This window comes from Penicillium rubens (genome assembly GCF_028828025.1).
Source record: "Penicillium rubens strain IBT 27055 chromosome Unknown utg000003l_segment0_segment0, whole genome shotgun sequence".
NCBI lineage: Eukaryota > Fungi > Ascomycota > Eurotiomycetes > Eurotiales > Aspergillaceae > Penicillium > Penicillium rubens.
Window position 1 is genome coordinate 2663503 of NW_026890601.1, and position 18396 is coordinate 2681898.

At 49.8% G+C, this 18396-nt stretch overlaps 8 protein-coding genes across 8 annotated transcripts; 4 read left to right on the forward strand and 4 right to left on the reverse strand.

Annotated features, from left to right (window-relative positions):
- Positions 1–48: 48 nt before the first annotated feature.
- Positions 49–708, forward strand: N7525_007220 (2-oxo-4-hydroxy-4-carboxy-5-ureidoimidazoline decarboxylase; the record flags this gene model as incomplete). The annotated part of the gene is made up of 3 exons (XM_061213946.1): positions 49–446; positions 503–602; positions 655–708. The coding sequence occupies 3 exons, from the start codon at positions 49–51 to the stop codon at positions 706–708; spliced, it is 552 nt and encodes a 183-aa protein (XP_061068377.1).
- Positions 709–973: 265 nt separating this feature from the next.
- N7525_007221 (WD40 repeat domain-containing protein) lies at positions 974–4547 on the forward strand (the record flags this gene model as incomplete). Its single annotated transcript, XM_061213947.1, has 6 exons — positions 974–1061; positions 1270–1418; positions 1588–1745; positions 1947–2505; positions 2565–4249; positions 4541–4547. 6 exons carry the CDS (start codon positions 974–976, stop codon positions 4545–4547), a joined length of 2646 nt encoding a protein of 881 aa, XP_061068378.1.
- A 2024-nt stretch (positions 4548–6571) lies between these two features.
- N7525_007222 (SRP9/SRP21 family protein) lies at positions 6572–7227 on the forward strand (the record flags this gene model as incomplete). Its single annotated transcript, XM_002567746.1, has 2 exons — positions 6572–6643; positions 6781–7227. The coding sequence occupies 2 exons, from the start codon at positions 6572–6574 to the stop codon at positions 7225–7227; spliced, it is 519 nt and encodes a 172-aa protein (XP_002567792.1).
- A 488-nt stretch (positions 7228–7715) lies between these two features.
- N7525_007223 (ribonucleotide-diphosphate reductase subunit RNR2) lies at positions 7716–9158 on the reverse strand (the record flags this gene model as incomplete). Its single annotated transcript, XM_002567747.1, has 4 exons — positions 7716–8320; positions 8376–8709; positions 8807–9040; positions 9129–9158. The coding sequence occupies 4 exons, from the start codon at positions 9156–9158 to the stop codon at positions 7716–7718; spliced, it is 1203 nt and encodes a 400-aa protein (XP_002567793.1).
- Positions 9159–10711: 1553 nt separating this feature from the next.
- On the reverse strand, positions 10712–11933 carry N7525_007224 (putative mitochondrial oxaloacetate transporter (Oac); the record flags this gene model as incomplete). Its single annotated transcript, XM_061213948.1, has 6 exons — positions 10712–10804; positions 10861–10977; positions 11057–11527; positions 11592–11721; positions 11781–11855; positions 11917–11933. 6 exons carry the CDS (start codon positions 11931–11933, stop codon positions 10712–10714), a joined length of 903 nt encoding a protein of 300 aa, XP_061068379.1.
- An 809-nt stretch (positions 11934–12742) lies between these two features.
- N7525_007225 (WD-repeat containing protein SWD2) lies at positions 12743–13698 on the forward strand (the record flags this gene model as incomplete). The annotated part of the gene is made up of 2 exons (XM_002567750.2): positions 12743–12869; positions 12920–13698. The coding sequence occupies 2 exons, from the start codon at positions 12743–12745 to the stop codon at positions 13696–13698; spliced, it is 906 nt and encodes a 301-aa protein (XP_002567796.2).
- A 187-nt stretch (positions 13699–13885) lies between these two features.
- Positions 13886–15598, reverse strand: N7525_007226 (uncharacterized protein; the record flags this gene model as incomplete). The annotated part of the gene is made up of 1 exon (XM_002567751.1): positions 13886–15598. One exon carries the CDS (start codon positions 15596–15598, stop codon positions 13886–13888), a length of 1713 nt encoding a protein of 570 aa, XP_002567797.1.
- An 810-nt stretch (positions 15599–16408) lies between these two features.
- On the reverse strand, positions 16409–18240 carry N7525_007227 (aromatic alcohol reductase; the record flags this gene model as incomplete). The annotated part of the gene is made up of 3 exons (XM_061213949.1): positions 16409–16427; positions 17384–18153; positions 18208–18240. The coding sequence occupies 3 exons, from the start codon at positions 18238–18240 to the stop codon at positions 16409–16411; spliced, it is 822 nt and encodes a 273-aa protein (XP_061068380.1).
- Between the last annotated feature and the right edge of the window lie 156 nt (positions 18241–18396).

Consider the following 18396-nt stretch of genomic DNA (forward strand, 5'->3'; position numbering starts at 1 on the left):
CATATTCATATCCATATCCATATTCATCATATACAATAAACCTACACCATGGCCGACCTCCCCCCTCTATCGACGATCCCTTCCCTACCCCAAGAGGCTCAGCTTCGGGTGCTCGATACCCTCTTCGAACCCTCCCCAGAGCTCCACCAACTGATGATCCCTGTGCTGGCCAACCAGACCTTCTCTTCATACACCAACCTCATCGATGCTGTAGGGGGTCGCATGTCTGCGCTTTCAGCCCCAAATTCACCTACCGACCGAGACGTGCTCTTTGGTATTCTGGGATCGCATCCGCGTCTTGGCAGAGCCCCAGCCAACCCGGAGCATCTGAGTGAGCTGAGCAAAAAGGAACAGGCCCAATTGAATGAAGGTGCAGAGGAACAGGCTGAGAAATTACGAGCACTGAATGCGGAATACGAGGAGAAGTTTCCGGGGTTGCGGTTTGTGTAGGTCCACGTTTCTTGCGTTGTGTACAAGTTGTATACTGACTTGAGATATATAGTACATTTGTCAATGGGCGCAGTCGCGACGTGATCATGGTTGAAATGCGCCAGCGCATTGATCGGGCTAATACGGAGAAAGAGATTGAAGAGACCATTCAGGTAATGTTAATTCTCTGATGGAGGGTATAGTTATATGTACTGACCTTTGTAGGGTATGTGTGATATTGCAAAGGACCGAGCGAGAAAGCTTCAATCGCGCATTTAATGTAAATTTATCAATTGTCTATCTATATTCTGTCTACATATCCATTTTTATATACTTGCATATAAAATTCCCCATTAAGCAAATGACAAGCAACGGAGGGTCCAAGTCTCCACCTTCATCGCCCCAATTTGATGTCATCCAAAGCGGTTATCCGGTCTTTGCCGCTTTACTTTACTTTTTCTTTTAATTTTTATTTCGGAAGTCTTCGTGAACACTGTACATCTCTACTTGTATATGATCTCTTACCCCCCATGCGACTACACACATGGCGGAGGGAAACAATCTACAACTACGAGTCGCGACAAGCCCCGCGATAACCGATTCGAACCCCCTCGGCACCTCGACATTCCCCGGTAAGTCGCATTTTGGATTTTGGATTTTGGACTATGAATCCCCCAGTCTTGATGCATTTCCAAGCTGCGGTTTGAAATTTGAATCTGGTCTGGCCTGCATAACTCCAATGCGCCACTGGCCACTGGTTCTGGGCTGTCCCTATCACGCGCCAAAAAGAACAAAACATGACAATCACCCAGAAAAGACTGACTGAACTATCAGGTTCAGCCACATCGGATGTCCCCTCGGGCTCGACCCATAGTCTGCAAGATGCTCGGAATTCCAGACGCTCGGTCATTGGTAGCTCTTTACGAGATTCGACCTCGAATACCACTCACGAGAAGACCGAGTCAAGTGCTATAGATCCGTTATCGCAGGTAAGCTCTCAGCTCTCAGCTCTCACGCTGACCCCGCAACACCGAATTTGGCCCTTCCCTCGGTCCGATCATGTGCTTGTTTTGTTTTTGTGCAACTCGCATTTGAGATGCAGATACGGAGATGCAGGAGCAGCGCTGACAGGAGGGCCGTGCTCCGTCACGATTGTAGCACATCATCCAACGCACCAATACCCAAAAATCCATTCCCCTGAAATTGCTGGGAAGAGCGTCCTACGAAGCAGAGGCCGTGGGCTCCGACTACAGCCAGCCAGAGCCAAGCCCGACACGGGGAGATGCATTGCCTTCAAAACCTCCCAAAGAGAAGAAGTGAGTTTTTAAAATGTGTCAGCCTGCCTTGGAAACACCAGTCACGCCGACGGTTTGTGTCGCCGATACTTGTGTGCCGGGGGTTTCTTTGCGCCTCCCCCGCATAGTCCACTTGAGAAGATCCATCCCCAGGATACTCGCGGCAACATATACATTATATTACCAGCGACTGACCCGTGGTTTGTTCTTTTTCGACTACAGAAAAGGCGTTTCTTTCCTCAGCCGAATCATTGGAACCAAGAAAAAAGATCAGCCGTCGGAGGCAGAAGATGAGATCTCGGAATCTGAGGCGCACCGCATGTCCGTGGACACTTCGCATCCAATTGGATTCATACCTCGACATCCTGCTCCGTCCAAATATTTGAAGGTGCGAGCCCATTACAAAAAAGATAAGACGTTCAACCGTGTGTTTCTGGCCCAGGAACTGCAGGGCAGCGGCCCATCGCCCAAACCCGCAGATAGACGGGTATCTACGTCCTCGGCCTCTCGGCAGAATGGCGATCACACTGGGAAGGCTGTCTGGGCACTGATGTTCTCTAAAGATGGTAAATATCTCGCGGCTGCTGGCCAGGACCGGAAGGTCCGAGTATGGACTGTTATCGCTACCCCGGAGGAGCGCGAGGATGCCAATGGGGACGAAGAGGCAACACCAGTAGACGCACAAGATACTTCCGGCTTGAAGGCGCCTGTATTCCAGCCGGTGCCCGTTCAGGTGTATGAGGGACACACGGGAAGTATATTAGACCTGAGCTGGAGTAAAGTATGCATGCTCAAAGCATTCAACTCGAAGGGAAACGGCCGTGCTGACCTGTGAGCCAGAACAACTTCCTTCTCTCGTCGTCAATGGACAAGACAGTGCGACTGTGGCATATCTCTCGACCGGAATGTCTTTGCTGTTTCCAGCACAGTGATTTTGTGACTTCGATCCAGTTTCACCCGCGTGACGACCGATTTTTCCTTGCTGGATCTCTCGATACGAAACTGCGGCTGTGGAGTATCCCAGATAAGAGCGTGGCTTTTGTGACTGCTGTGCCCGATATGATTACTGCAGTGGCATTCACTCCAGATGGCCGATATTCCATTGCCGGATGTTTGAATGGCATGCTTAACATCTATGACACCGAGGGACTAAAGGTGTCAGCCCAGATCCATGTACGATCGGCCCGTGGGCGCAACGCTAAAGGTAGTAAAATCACTGGAATCGATACGATGATGGTTCCCAAGGACGATGCTAAGGACGATACTGAGCGTGATATCAAATTACTGGTTACCAGCAACGACTCCCGCATCAGGTTGTACGACTTCAACGATCGCTCATTGGAGGCCAAATTCCGCGGTAACGAGAACACCTGTAGCCAAATCAGAGCTACGTTCACGAATGATGGCAAGTACATCATATGTGGAAGCGAGGATCGCAGGGCATACGTGTGGCCAATTGGGTCTGTACAACGAGATTCTGAAAAGCAGGCCGTGGAGGTATTCGAGACACAGTCTGCCATGGTAACGGCTGCGATTATGGCCCCGGTTCCAACGAAACAGCTCCTGGCGCTATCCGAAGACCCAATCTACGATATTTGCAACCCGCCCCCGGTAGCCCTGATGGGTCCAGAATCAACAGGCCCTTCAAAGAAAGCTGGCCCAGACAAAGATAATGGAAACCCCCACAAGCGCTCTGCATCAGCACCTCGCCTATCCATCGTCAGCAGAATGGCCCACGAATCACCCTCGTACCTCGCGCGATCCAAGCACCCAGATGGAGAGATAATCGTGATCGCTGATTACTCCGGCAAGATCAAAGTCCTCCGGCAAGACTGCGCGTATCAAAAACGACGCTACGAGAACTGGGACGCCAACTCCACCATCTCACGACGGATCCTCAAACGCTCCAGCTCCGCACGCCGCAGCATCGCTTCCTCAATCGGAAAGGAATCTTCCCACAAGACCCCCTCCGAGCGCATCGTCTCATGGCGCAACTCGGTCATACGCCACGGCCGCTCCAGCACCGAAGGCTCCCGCTCCGGCTTCCGAACCCGCACCCCCTCCCCCCAACACCGCCCAGCGGTTTCCAGACTAGCCTCCTCCCGACCTTCAAGTCTCGGCCCCAACGAATCACTATCCGTCTTCACTACATCCCCACCCCCATCACCACATCGACCCCGGCCGGACAGCAACCGCACAAGCGAAGACGTGGGCCGGGCAAATGGAAACAACGACCATGCAACCGCCTCAAACTCAAAAACCCAACCCTCAAAACCCATCTCATCCGCAGACATCGTAACTAGCGGCAAAGCACAAGACAACCCGCTATGGTTACAGGGCGACCACAGCTACGCGTACTGGAACAAGATCACGCACGATGCGCTGGCCATGCAGTCCCGGAAATCGAATGATTTGCTCAGTCCGGGGAGAATCCCGCGAGAGCGCAAGATGAGTGTTTCAGGAGGTAGCTTTTTGAGCAGCGACTATACCTCTTCGACTGGTGATGCGGAGGAAGATGTGCTCAAGTGTGATAATTGTCGTGGAACGAGTTTCCGCAGTGTTAAGGGGGAGGGATGGGAAACAGAAGCTTATTTGTTCGGAGTGTCATCGGCCTGTTTCTTGAGTCTTCTTTTTTCATTTATGGACGTAGGTGCATGTATGATCTACGATCTACGATCTATGATTCCCGGATGTATGATAGGGTTTGGCGTTTTTGTTTCGGCATCTTGGATACCTATTGGAGGGTGTGTTGGCTTTTGTTTGTTCTATGTTGTTATGATGTCGATATGTTTTGTTTAACGTGTACATTTTGTTAGGCCTTGATAACAGGGTGTGTACAATATCAGATGCAATGAGAGACGAGAGATGGAAATATCCTTGAAGAGACTATGTTGTATCCAACGCAAGACAGAACCTGCCCCACGCAGCCTCATCCTGAAAGGACATGGTGACAATGGCATCGTACATCTCGTCAATGCTTACCGCCAGCAGCATCGGATTAGATCTCGCGTCGTGCTGCACATACTAGTGTGGTTGTGTTTGGAGTTTGTTTGAGAGTGTGTTATGCTAGTTGGAAGTCTGGGAAAGAAGGCTTCTGCTACCAGGATGGAGATGCCTAGGTGGTTATATACCTAACTACGCCTGGTTTGCGAGAATATTCATGCGGGTTTTAATAGTTTCTTGTATCTCATAGAGTGTTCTCGAATTCTTCTCGTGGCTCATGCATCTTCTAAGTGTTTCCTGCGTATACTGACTTATAGCCCTAACTACATCGGTGCATCTGAAGGGCTGTGTGCAGCCAAGTTCCATAATCGGAAATGATGCAGCCAGTTGGTATTTGACATTTGATAATCCATAATCGGAATTCTTGAATCCTCTGATAATTCTCAAGTTATTTAGTCACACAACCCGGGTCGTTCAACCCATCATCCTCTGGAGAGATCTGCCAACTCTCGTTTATTTACCATACCAGAAAGACCCAGTGATATCCGACAGTGATAGCTGGAAAGGAACATAAAATGGGTCATCTCAAACTTGTAAAGGAGGGGTATCTCGCTGGTGTAATTGATGTTCTTCGGCGGTTTTTCTTCTAGTAGATAATCCACACTGCTGTCGGGGCAACAGGTGCAGCGTTCAATATGTCGACAAGTCGATTAACTTTCTGCTCTAGTCGGTTGATTTGCCGCCGGCTTTTGTGGGAGGGCAGTATAGTATTGACGAAGATCTCTTTTTCTTCAATTCTTGTATGAGGAAAGTTATGAAGGTATCTTCGGACAGCTTTGAAGTTCTTTAGTCCCCGCCATTTAGCAGACATATTCTTAGAACTCAAGCGGACGTATAGCCACTTGAGGCTGTTATCGGTGAACGGAATTTGAATTTCATGTCTCATCCCTCTGTAAAGGTGGTCTGCTATCTCTTGGTAGAGGTAGCGGCTGCAACGTAGAATGGATAAGACATGGGGGGTTGTATATATTTTGCAGAAGAGGTACTCCCATATCAACAGACGGAGTTCAAGGGGCAGTTTTGCGAAGTTTCCCAGTTGTGGAGGGCCGGGAATTTGAGGATGCTGGTAGTCGCTGACACCATCCATGGTGGTTCCAAGGTTATTGATCGTGTCGTTGATAGGCAACACGGCGATAGTTGATGAAATAAGATGAAATTTCGATGAAACAGCTTTGGAAGAAGACGATATATCTCTCTATACATCACTAACTTTCCATCCATTACCTGGAATGGTCTAGTTATGTGAGTCATGATACTCGAAATGGTTGCGGACCTGGTAAACCCTATGACAGGATAGGCTTCTGCCTTTGAAGCATACATTGTATATGGGCCTAAGATATCCCTCGCATATGCACTACATGACTTGTAGGGAAATTTTCGCATCATTTTCTTTCTTCCCAAATTGGTTAAACCTAATGAAGTATGGTTGAAGGTAGAGCCTTGACCCTCGCTCTTGTTTAGTGCCAATAATCGTACTTTAATAGGCCCGAAGTAATGAGTCTTGACATATTAGAATAATTAACTATGATTAGGATGTGCTCTACTCAGTGAAGGCCATCTCCAAGTGTACAAGTATAAAATTGCGGAGTGAACCATATTGATGCCAAGACATGGAAAAAGCCGCCAGCACACTGATAACACCTCCACACTCTCTTCATCCACCAACTCTCCCAACCAATTCCTCCCTCGAGCCCTAAATCTCAGGAAATACCTCCTTTTGATCTGCGACATTCCATTCTGAGCATTCCCCGCGACACCAAAAGAGCCACCCACCAACCTGCGCATCCCACCACACCTCCCAGCCCAAAACCGCGAGCTCTACAGACGCTCACCACCACTCCAAAATGCCCTACCTACCCACCTCCCAGGCCTACCTGGAACAGTCAGCGCAGTTATTACAAGCGTACCCAGACACAGTAAGCACTCCACCAGCACCTGCCCTCCAACGTCATGCAATCTTCCACACCGCGTCCCCCACAGCGGGCAACAATGAAACCGCAAAGCCCAATCCCCCCAAATCCAATCCCACCAAACTAACAACCAATCCCCCCAGACCCGGATAGTAACAAAATACAACTTCCCCACGAACCGACGAGGAAACCTAAAGCGAGCCTACAAATCGCAAGTCCGAAAAGACGCCGCCAAACCCACCGATGCTCCCTCCACCACACCCGCACCCCCATCCGCCGCAACAGCAACCCTCACCCTGAAAACATTCAACCCAACCACCGGGATCTGTTTGCACTACCGCACAAACAAGGCGCAGGAAGTCGGCCGTCTGATTACGAGTCTGGGCAAGCTGGCTGCCGGTGCTGATGTAGCGGGTTTGGGGTTATCGGCTGCGGTGCCTGCTGCCGGCGCGGATGTGGAGATGACTGATGCTCCTGCTCCGGTTGAGGAGGTTGCGCCGGTTGCTGGTAAGGCGCAGGGTCAAGTTCAAGGACAGGGTCAAGGACAGAGTGCGAAGGGGAAGAAGAAGGGTGGGAAGGGGAAGCGGTAAATTAACTGGGTTCTTTTGAATGGGATTCATTGGTTTGTTTCTTATGCTTCTTTTCGCTTGTTACTTTTTACGATGCATTCATAGATGTGGGAGTGAAGGCTTTTGATATCGGGACTGAGATACCGGTTTCTTGAGTTCGGGCTGGCTATGCAATCGACGGATGTTCTTGTGGATCAAGTGGAGTTTCAACAGAGACCGGTCAATTGATGGCGTGTACTTAAAAGGATCATTGGCGTTATCTACATCTAAAAACATATCCAGACACATTGGAGAAGTGATTCGAAGATCTAGATACAGAGAATCCGCCGTTAATCCATGGACGCCAGTCCAGGATAGACCAGGAAAAAACAAGAAAACGCCATTCCCATGCGAGCCTTCAAACGAAAATTGCGTCAATCAATAAAATAAACAGAATAAGAAAAGCATAATATCACGTGAAAGGGGAGAGGGTATAAAACAACACAAGAGGGAAGAGAGAAGGACATCGTCTAGAAGTCCTCATCGAAGTTGAGACCGTCGCTTACGACCTTCTCGCCCTCTGCGTTGACCTCCTGCTTGGTGCTGGCCATGACACCAGCCTTCTGGTAGTCACCGACACGCTTCTCGAAGAAGTTGGTCTTGCCGGCCAGAGAGATGGACTCCATGAAGTCGAAGGGATTGGCAGAGTTGTAGTACTTCTTGTTGCCGAGGGCCACCAGCAGGCGGTCAGCGACGAACTCAATGTACTGGCACATCAGCTTGGAGTTCATGCCAAGCAGAGCGCAGGGAAGAGCGTCAGTCAAGAACTCCTGCTCGATGCCAACGGCCTCGACAATGATTTCCTCAACAACCTTGGGATCGGGGCGGTGGTTCATGTGAGAGAACAGCAGACAAGCGAAGTCAGTGTGGAGACCCTCGTCACGAGAGATCAGCTCGTTGGAGAAAGTGAGACCAGGCATCAGGCCACGCTTCTTCAGCCAGAAGATGGAAGCGAATGAGCCAGAGAAGAAGATACCCTCGACAGCGGCGAAGGCAACCAGACGCGAAGCGAAGGTTGACTCACGGTCGTTGATCCAGCGGATGGCCCAGTTGGCCTTCTTGGTAATGCAGGGAACTAAATGTCACGTTAGACAATTGAAAGCCATAAAGTCAATTGGTGAAGCACTTACTAGTATCAATGGCATCAAAGAGGTAGGTACGCTGCTTGGGCTCCTTGATATAGGTGTCGATGAGCAGGGAGTAGGTCTCGGAGTGGATGTTCTCCATCATTATCTGGAAGCCGTAGAAGCAACGGGCCTCGGGGACCTGGACCTCTGCACTGAAACGCTCAACGAGGTTCTCGTTGACAATACCGTCGGAGGCCGCGAAGAAGGCCAGGACGTGGGAGATGAAGTAACGCTCATCGTCGTTCAGGCGGTTGTGCCAGTCGTGAAGATCCTTGGAGAGATCAATCTCCTCAGCGGTCCAGAATGAGGCTTCGGCCTTCTTGTACATTTGCCAGATCTGTGAAAATGAGAGGTATGGTTAGCTTGATGTTCATGTTGGCAGGACATCCTTCGCGATATCCACTTTACGCGTGAAACGCGTCGATGTGACTTACCTCGTGGTACTTGATAGGGAACATGACAAAACGGTGGGGGTTCTCCTGGAGCAGGGGCTCTGTGGCTTCAAGCTCCTTAACGGTAAGAGGCTTGTTCTCGAGGGCCTTCTCGGTAGGCTTCTCAATGGGGGTGTCGACGGGTTTGAGAGACGCGTTCTCCTTGCCACCCGACTGGAAGTCGAGCTTCTTAACAGGCGAATCGTTCATCTTGAGGTTCTCGAGGGAGGAAGCAGCCTAAAAAAGAGGAAATGTTAGCTCAAATGAACTTCACGACGCGTCTTGACGCGAAGAGGCAAGAGGCAAGAAGCGTGACATCACGTACCTGCTTGGAGGGAGTGACTTGAGCGGCCATTGGAACAAGTGTGTGGGAATATTATATCAGAAACAATGAACAAAAGACAGCGAAGCAAGTAATAATGAGACGAAGCTTTGGGATTTGGGATGGGAAATTTGGAGTTGGACAAGGGAAGAGAAACTCGATTAAGTACTGCCGATTTCTCTTTAGCGCGACGGGCTAAGTCACGTCGCACGTGACACCGCGCACTGATTAGGTAACATTCGGCGCGTCTTCCAAGGTTTTCCCCCCAGCCCTTCTTTCCTAATTGGGCAATTCTTTTCTCATGCCACTTGGATCCCAGCAACATCCGAAAGGATAGTCCTTGGCCGTGCTCCATTCCAGCTCCATTCTTGTGCATGTCATGGAGTTCTGTAGATTCTGTAGATTCTGTAGATTCCGATCTTATCTACATCTGTATCTATATCAGTCTTGAATCCTTGACACTCAATTCTGATAATAATGAACACCAATATCTAACATTGAATACAGCAATTACCACGCTGCTACCTCCATAAGCCTACAACCTAAGACATCGACACTCACGCGTGTCCAATTTTAGGTCCCCACTATTGATCACGATCAGATAAGCCGGAGAATCCACAAAAACACGCGACGCGACTGGGAAAACAATCCGGATTTACGGATGTAATTGGTTTCGTTATTGGTCTAGATCTAGGCATTAGCATCTCATTCGTCAATTTATAGCTCAATTTCCGGAATTTCCATGGCGTAAGGGTGCGTTCAGCTCCCCACACGCGTTCCATCTGCTGTGTTAACATGCTCCAAGGGTTGTTTTTCATCCGTTAGTCTCGACAATAATGTATAGGTATATAGTCCATAGCATAAACAAGGCGAGTAACATGTGGCAGCTCCTGTCAAGTCCCATGAATGAAGGATCTCTTTGCCTTTTACCCCATCAGGAAATTTCTGGGAGTGGACCCGCAAGGGAAAAAGAAAGTGCCGATCATCTTAGCTGCGTCACACCTAGGCAGCCACGCAGTATTTTAACGTTAGGGGTCTTTGTTGGACTGATTTACGTATTCAAGTTGCATTCGGATATATCTGCGGACTAACAGGGACCAAGGTCGTCTATGTTCTACAGTATATTGACACTGTTTCCAAGGGTTGAATGCAATGTGGCGAGTAATCCCTTGCAAGTCCCCATCAAGATATATCCACCTGCTAAGTTTGAGCTCTCGGTGCATCGGTTCCACATACCACTAGTCTAGTGGACTACTGGGAGCAACAGGGAAGTGCCTTGCATCACCACGTGCGAGCGCGTTCTCGTGTTTCGCGATCTGTGCCGGGGAAACCGATTGTGAGGCCTAATACGGAGTAATGCCAGGGGACATATCCAAAATATTTCCAATGCTTGCGATATGTGAACAATATGTACAGACCCTCTAATCCTGAAATCAACAGGTTACTCTACCAAACGCCATATATATGCCCAATCCAAAGCAATTGTGCGGCACGGAACATTCCAAAAGAAACCCCAGCCAGGCAATGCAGACATTGGTAATGGATCTCACGAGAAAGATCCCTTCAAAATATATCCCATAGGTTGCTTAGATTCCCTCACGGAAGGAGTCGGGCAGGATCCGGTCCTCGACACGGCGCATCAGCTTGTTAGTCTGCTCGGCCAAACTCAGAGTCAAGATCTAGAGGCGGGGTTAGTTCACGAATGCTAAAGCAAAGCTTAACTCCTGTCACTTACGGTGTGGGGAAGGATGCGGGCGAGATGGGCGAAGAAGCCCTTGTAAATGGCAAGGGGGCCCTCGGTGCGGATAGTCTTGAGCAAGCAATCAAACACACCACCGTACAGGTTACCTGTCTGGTTGTACATGCGAGCCATGATCGTGTCTAGGGAGAAGTCAGCCAAGAACATATAGCACGTGTTCGAGATAACATACCAGGGGGTGCATGAAGCAGCACACAACGAAGCCAGAAGCTGCGCTACTGGCCAGATGCAAAGCAGGACCCTCCTCCATACCCAGGTGGCGGGTCAGACGGCGCTTGGCAAAGAAGTATGTGGGGAGCTGCACGGCACTACCGAAACTCGTGCGGATCATAGCAGCACCGACACCACGGTAGATGCCCTTGATTCCCTCGCCCTTGTAGATCTTGCTAAGGCCATCAAACGAGTTCTTATAGTTGTGCTGAGTGCCGACGGGGAGGAGCGGTGAGTAGGACTGAAGACGGGTCTTCACAAGGAAGAAAGGCGACCCCGCTGCGGCACCAATAACACCTGAAGCAGCTCCTGCGATGACATTGGCAGCGAGGGACTGGACTTTGGGGTCATTGTATACAGCAGTTGTGAGGTTCGAGCGGATAGGTTCGTAGAAGCCCAGACGGCAGCCATTAAGCAAGACCTGGTAGATATACTACATAACCCAGATGTTAGCTTGATATGACTCTATATGCAGTTTTCGAGGGGACATCACATACAGCAGATCCAATACCCCGGAACAGACCCCGCGGCCCTTCATTTTGCAAAATGACTTTGATGCCGTGCAACGGGCCCTTGTACATCTTCACTGCCTGATTCTTGGTCTGCAATTCTCCTTGCAGTTGAAGCCTTGTAGCCAGTCACAACTGTCAGTAATGGCGGCAAATCTGGAGTATTAGGAAACCAACCGGATCTTGACTGTCTCGAAACTATGGGTGACAGTGACCGCACCGCATGCTGCAATGCCACCTGCAATGAACGCGCTATTCCACCACAATTGCTGTTAGCATAGGCTTTGTACACCCGCGCAGAAATACGACATACCCTCCAGTAGTAGACATATTCCCTTATATGTGATCCTTTGACTGTGTGATGCTTGCTCAGGTGTGTCGGTTAGCGGAGGAAGATCGGACCCGCAGGATGAAATGAGTGCGGCCAGTAGCGGAGATTCAACAGGATATGTGCAAGTTATCGAAGCTGTATAGCCAAGTCACAATCGGGAAGTATGGGTGAGAAATATGAAGGAATGCACAATATTTTCACCTAGGACCAGATATTGAAGGGGTTGAGTCAATATGCGCCCTGAGATAACCGTGGACATAAAAGCTTACATGCGGCGAACAGGGAGTCGGGTAAACGCTCATTGGTCAATTCAGCCAGGGCCCTCCGGCGTCGGCCCCCCAGAGTTTTTATGTCAGCGGAGGCGGTGAGGCGGTGAGGCGCGCAAAAAAGCCCAGTCGCGGAGCTTCACGTCGGAGCTTCCAAGGCTGTCAGGCAGCTCTTTCCTCATTCTCACATTGTCTTCACCTTTTGTTTTTTATTTACATTCTGCCAATTTCTCTCTATAATACATATATTCTCAGTAACCTCTCACTTTCACCCACCACACCGCCATGACTGAAGGCCAATCAACACCTCAGCAGGGTCCGCCCGCCCAAGCTCCCCCTCAAGTCGCAGAAAATCTCGGACATTATTGACACGTTCCGCCCATCCAAGGTAGGTTCACGTGGATATTGTAATCATGGCGCTCTCTGATAAGGCTGTCATGTAGGGCTTTCACCCGTGTAAAAAGGACCCGTCCAAATATGTGACTTCTTTGGACTTTGACGACCAGGGTGACGTTCTAATCGGCGCCGGCAACGATGACAGTATGCATGTTTATGACGTGAAAGAAGGCAAATTCAACAAATCTGTCGCCAGCAAGAAATATGGTGTTCACCTTGCGAGATTCACCCATCACTCTCGCCAGGTTCTCCATGCGAGTACCAAGATTGATAGTATGTCACTGCATCGCCTTGCCTTTAGCTATCTAGCTCACCATTTACAGATAATCTGCGGTTATTGGACCTCCACAACGAGGGATACATACGATATTTCACTGGCAATAACGACCAAGTCACTTGCCTAGCTCAATCCCCTGCAAGCGACGCCTTCATGTCCTGCTCCAAGGATGATACTGTGACATTGTGGGACCTGAATTCGAGGAATGCGCAGGGAAAGCTTAACCTTGCGACCCCATACCTTGCTGCCTTTGATCCTTCAGGTACAGTCATTGCAATCGCGTCTCAATCAACAGCTGCAGTGCTTCTCTATGACTTCCGCAATTTTGACAAATCACCCTTCTCCACCTTCGACCTGGCGCCATACGAGGAGAGATTCACACCGTCGACGCGGGGCCGAGCATGGACCCGATTGGAGTTCTCCAACGATGGAAAATATTTGATGGTTGGAACAGACTACCATGGCCACTTTGTTCTAGATGCCTTTGATGGTACACTCAAGGCCTTCCTGGCCGGCAAGAGTGGAGCGTCTGGTCGTGCTGCCCCAGTGTCCACGACTGGCAAGCCTCTCGGACAAGGCGACGCTTGTTTCTCTCCCGATGGTAGATATGTTATTGGGGGCAATGGGGAGCAGCACGGTATGCTCGTGTGGGACTTGGGACAGGTTGGCGGGGGGGACCTTACACTACAGCCTTCGACCAGGCTGTCTGCTCCGAGCTGCGCGGCCATGGTGGAGTACAACCCGCGTTACAACATGATCGCCAGTGCCGACAAGGAAATTATCTTCTATGCCCCCGACGACCACGGCAAATCTTCAGAGAAGTAAATAAAATCTGGTGACACGATGAAAATGACCAGATCTCCGATTTTGTCTCAAAATCTCAGCCAATCACTGTCTACAAATACACTGTATGAGTGGGTGCCCTGCGGAATAATGGCACCGTGTTCACAAATTGTCAAGGTCAAGAAAAGCGCTTTCTATTCTCGTCTAGCAGATGACCGAACCTGTATGCTTATGCTTTTCGATCTTTGTCTTTGCCCACCAAACTTCGTGCTGTGTCACAGATCCAAACGTCAGGGCCTTCTAGGCTGTCATCGCCTTCCCGATTTTCCTCGATGGTGACTTCGATTTGCTTGTCGATTGTGCGATTGCTGGAAATGGTCGTCAAACCGGTTACCCAACCGTACAAAAACACGCTATAGTTGATATCCGACAGGCCTTTCCCGACTTCATGCACCACTGGATGAAGTTTACCCTGTGTTTTGGCCGCATCGATCACTTGCTGGGCTTCAACCACTTTGATGGGGAGTTTCCAATCTGCGGGCACCTGGTAATCAGACAATTCTTGGAACTTCTGGAGAATAGCTTCACGATCAAATCGTTCGTATGGTGGATCTCCCAGCAACATGCGAGTCCGGCTCTTCTCCGTCTCTGTCCCAATGGTTTCGACAATTTCCTGGAAGCGCACTGCAGCCTCTGTGGTGGATACGAGCTCACGGCCATCCATAGCCGGCCAGAGCTCCGAAGTGAGCAGTGGTTTTTCCCGCTCCACTTCTATTTGTCGAACGATGGCTCTATGGAAATGGGGGGATAGCGGAATGTCCTTGATGTGAGACAAGTCAGACACCAACGCAAGAAGTAAAGTGCAGTCGACATTCAGAGTCGAAGTGAAGTTTTTGAATGGTTGAGGCAGAAGATGGGCTAGCCCGGTGCGAGTCTCCGCTGGCAGACTCCCCTGGCAGTCAACCCGAATACCATAGCTCCGCATCTCGTTCAAGACAGCGTCAATTTCAGGAACACTTCCCTCTTCAATCTTAGGTATAACAACCCGTAGCCGAGGGTGTCTATATCTAACGCGCGTAGCATCAGACGCCTTCCTTAGATCCCGAGCCAACTTAATGAGCTCCAACTCATCATCATCATCCTCATCCTCATCCTCATCAAAATTCCGCAAAACAGTCCGCCCTTTACCCCCATCAGACCACTCATCTTCATCACTATCACCCTCCCAGCCCTTCTTCGCCATCTCGAACAGAAGCCGATTCTCCGAGATAGTAGACACCTTCACCCACTCCTCCCCATCATCCGCCACAATATCCACAAACACACTCTTGCGCTTATCTTTGTTAGGCTTTTTCTCCGGCTGAGCAGGACCATCCTTCCCCTTCCCCTTTCCACTGGCACTCTTCCTCTCCGACGCCTTCGTCTCCCCATCCCAGTAAAACCTCTTCCCCAGCGCAACCAACCCAGAACAAGACCCGCTCGCGATTCTCCAGACAGCCTGGTAGAACGGCAAATTCGACGAGCGAAGCGCATGCACCAACCGCATCTCCAAATCAGGGTCACGCGACACCGTCATCCCATCTTCCATTTGACTCGTTTCTGGCCCTGGTGTTGTGTCTCCAATTGCCTCCTCAATCTGCCGGCCTAGCTTCTCTAGCATTTTCAGCTCAGAGGCTACGCTGGAGCGGAATTGGCGCACCTCGACGAGCTGTGGATTCCGCAGCGTGGACGCGAGGAGGGATTGGTAGGTGTCGATCTGGGAGAGTAAATGTTTACATTCTTGGTTCAGCTGGGCTGAGAGGGCTGTGCTAGTCCTAGAGCTGGGTTCTGTTGCTTGGGACTCTGGTTTCGCGGTGTCTGTGCTTGCGTTGTCATTGTCGCTTTCTTTGTCGGAAGTGGAGGAAGGGTTTTCGGAGACGTGGGGATGTGTATGCGGTGCCATTGTGTATACTCAGACACGGTTTGTATGCATGCGATGATTTAAGATGGTGACACTGCCTCGCATATGTAGGTGTGGTGCGTGGTGGGGTTGTCTGTGGTTTTTGGGAGTTGGAGCTGTTTTGCGTGTATGCGGGGCAGGTGCGATAAGAATGCTTTTATCGGAAGGGTCAATGTTGGTAGTATGGCAAAACATTCCAAGGTCCTTGTCATGGAAACATTCGCAATATTGGAATAAATCGATTTATATAGGAAGTAAGAGATTAGGGCTCCACATGAGGCTCTTCTGGATGACTCAAAAATCGTCCGAATGTTCTAGTTATAACACTAAGAACATTGGACGACACGCGCAAAAAGAAACTTCTCATAACGGTTTTAGCATGATATCTCGGATATTAGGCCAAATATATCAGATTATTGGCAAAATAATTGGATATGGTGCTACACCAAACGCTCTAAACTGTTGAATGTTGAACGTGTGGGAATCAATGACTCAGGTAGGTTTGCCGATGTACCATTTATTGGACCAAAGCACAACATAATCCGAGATAAATACATAATTATAATTCAAGTAGCTTGTCAATTGGGTAGTAATCCTCAAAATCTTCATCCTTAGTGTACTGGTTAGTCTTGCTCCTCACAAGTTTGTTCATTTCTTGCTGTTGTTCTTGGTTCCAAAGCCGTACACGGCCAGCAAGAGAAGTAAAGGTTCCATAGTATCGATGATTGATGAATGTCTAATAGATCCCATCGAACATCGAGCTGTATCTTGCTGCTAAGCAGACCTAAGATAGACCCGTCTCCATGTAGTCCTTCATCCGTGGAGACAGGCGCTGTGACTCAGAGAGGAGTTGTTGTTCTATCAGCCTGCTTTCATGGTCGCTCAAGACTTCCAAAAATCGGTGCTGACAGCATCTCGTTGCTGTAGTCGGAGATGGGAGAGATGCTGCAAAACAAGCGTCTGGAAGTAGTCTGTGGCTGACCTGAAGGTGTGGGAGGGGGAGACTTGTTCGGGTAAATTTGCAGACACCATTACCGGAGCCGAACACTTCAGGAACATTGATCCAAGTGGTCTTGCGTATATACTTTATTGCTGCAACTTCAATTTGGACTTTCTCCCTGCGGAGAATAGCCCTTCCCAGGGCAGCGAAACGAACGATGACATCTGGCCCATTTTCATATCTGACCTGATGGCATATATTGAAAGCACCACTTTTCCATAGACACGCAGATATAGCTTCACCAGGTCGATGCTTCTTAGCAAGCAGCATAGACAGGGTTTCTGGGCTCCGGCGCCACCAAAGGTTCCAAGCAGCAGCCTTCTGTTCGTATTTCTTTTCAGCATGATCGAAATCCATAGTTATTGTAGTGGGGCGAGGAAATACTAGGCAGCCATAACCAGAGAACGGGGCTCTGGTTACATTGTAAAGGACAAAAGGGGATTTGTGTTTTGGATTCGGATTCGGGATAAGTTCATCCCGCACTAGCCACAGATAACCTGTGGCTACGACGAACTGTACACTTGAAGCAATATTGAATCTTATTGGCTTGGGGAGACGCATTTGAGAGTGGTTGTGCCTACATAGTAGGTAGCTATACGTACTTGATTTCATCTGCCAGGTGCGGCTTTCCTATCTGCTGCCGCTTTTATGAGGGCGCTCAGAGTCAGGCTCACTAAGTAGATTTCTGTCCGGAAAGTACTCCCCGGATTAATTCCTCCATATCAGCATCCGTCTTCGACGGTATGCCGAGTAGTTCATTGTCCACCTCCTGGAACTCTCCCCCGTACCCGTCCCCAAAAACCGAGCGACAAAAGAATCCCATCGAGGCTGCCAGGTCGATCATCCCGTTCGCGTATTTGTCCCGCGCCATGGTCTCCATGTCGGCGGTGCTCGTATCATTCGGGGTCCATTTGCGATCCGGTGCAACCTTCTGAGCAATGGCCAGCATCTTTCGCTGGGTGGTGACGAGGTCTTGAACAAAGACCGCTCTATTTCGTGTCTCTTCCGAGTGACGCAGGACCTCCACCACAGCCCGGCCAATCGTGGCCAAGGTGGATGTACTGAACGGACGGTCCCCGCCGTCGTAGAAGGGAGTCGACCCTCCATCGAGGCTGAAAAAGAAACCATAGGCCATGCTCCAGTCGAGGAAAGGCCCGTTGCGAATTAAAGTGTATGTAAAATGAGGATGATCTCGAGCCTGTTGTTGGATGACCTCATGTATCGCGAGCTTGGAGTGGTAGACAGGCAAACTGGCCGCCTCGGGATTGCCAATGTTGGCACAGAACTCAGAGGGAAGGAATCTCCTCACTCCAGCTTTCACTGCGGCCTCAATCAGTGGGATCTGTGCCTCCATGGCACTGGTTGTTAGGGCGGAGACGACGGCATCCTGGCCAGTCAGAGCCGCTGTCAGGTCTGGGACAGAGTTGTAATCCACGCGAACTACCTTGATAGACGCCGGGAATTGTGTTTGAGATGACTGGCGTGCCAAAACAGTCACATTGAAGAGTTCACTTTCGAGAAGTGCGTTAAGGATAGGGGAGCCCAGGGCCCCGGAAGCCTAAACATAGTCTATAAGTCCTGTGTACGACAGGAGAATGATTATTTGACATACCCCTGCAATGGCAACTTTGCGAATCCCCTCCATGGCTGTAAAAGGGAATCTATTGGAGATACTGAAAGAGTTGCCTTGACAGCATATTATGGAGACCTTGGTAATATATAAAGATCAATGTGCCTCTACATACCTAGATACGTATGTACCCAGGTAGGTACGATCATGTTGTGGAGATGCGGGTGCGGA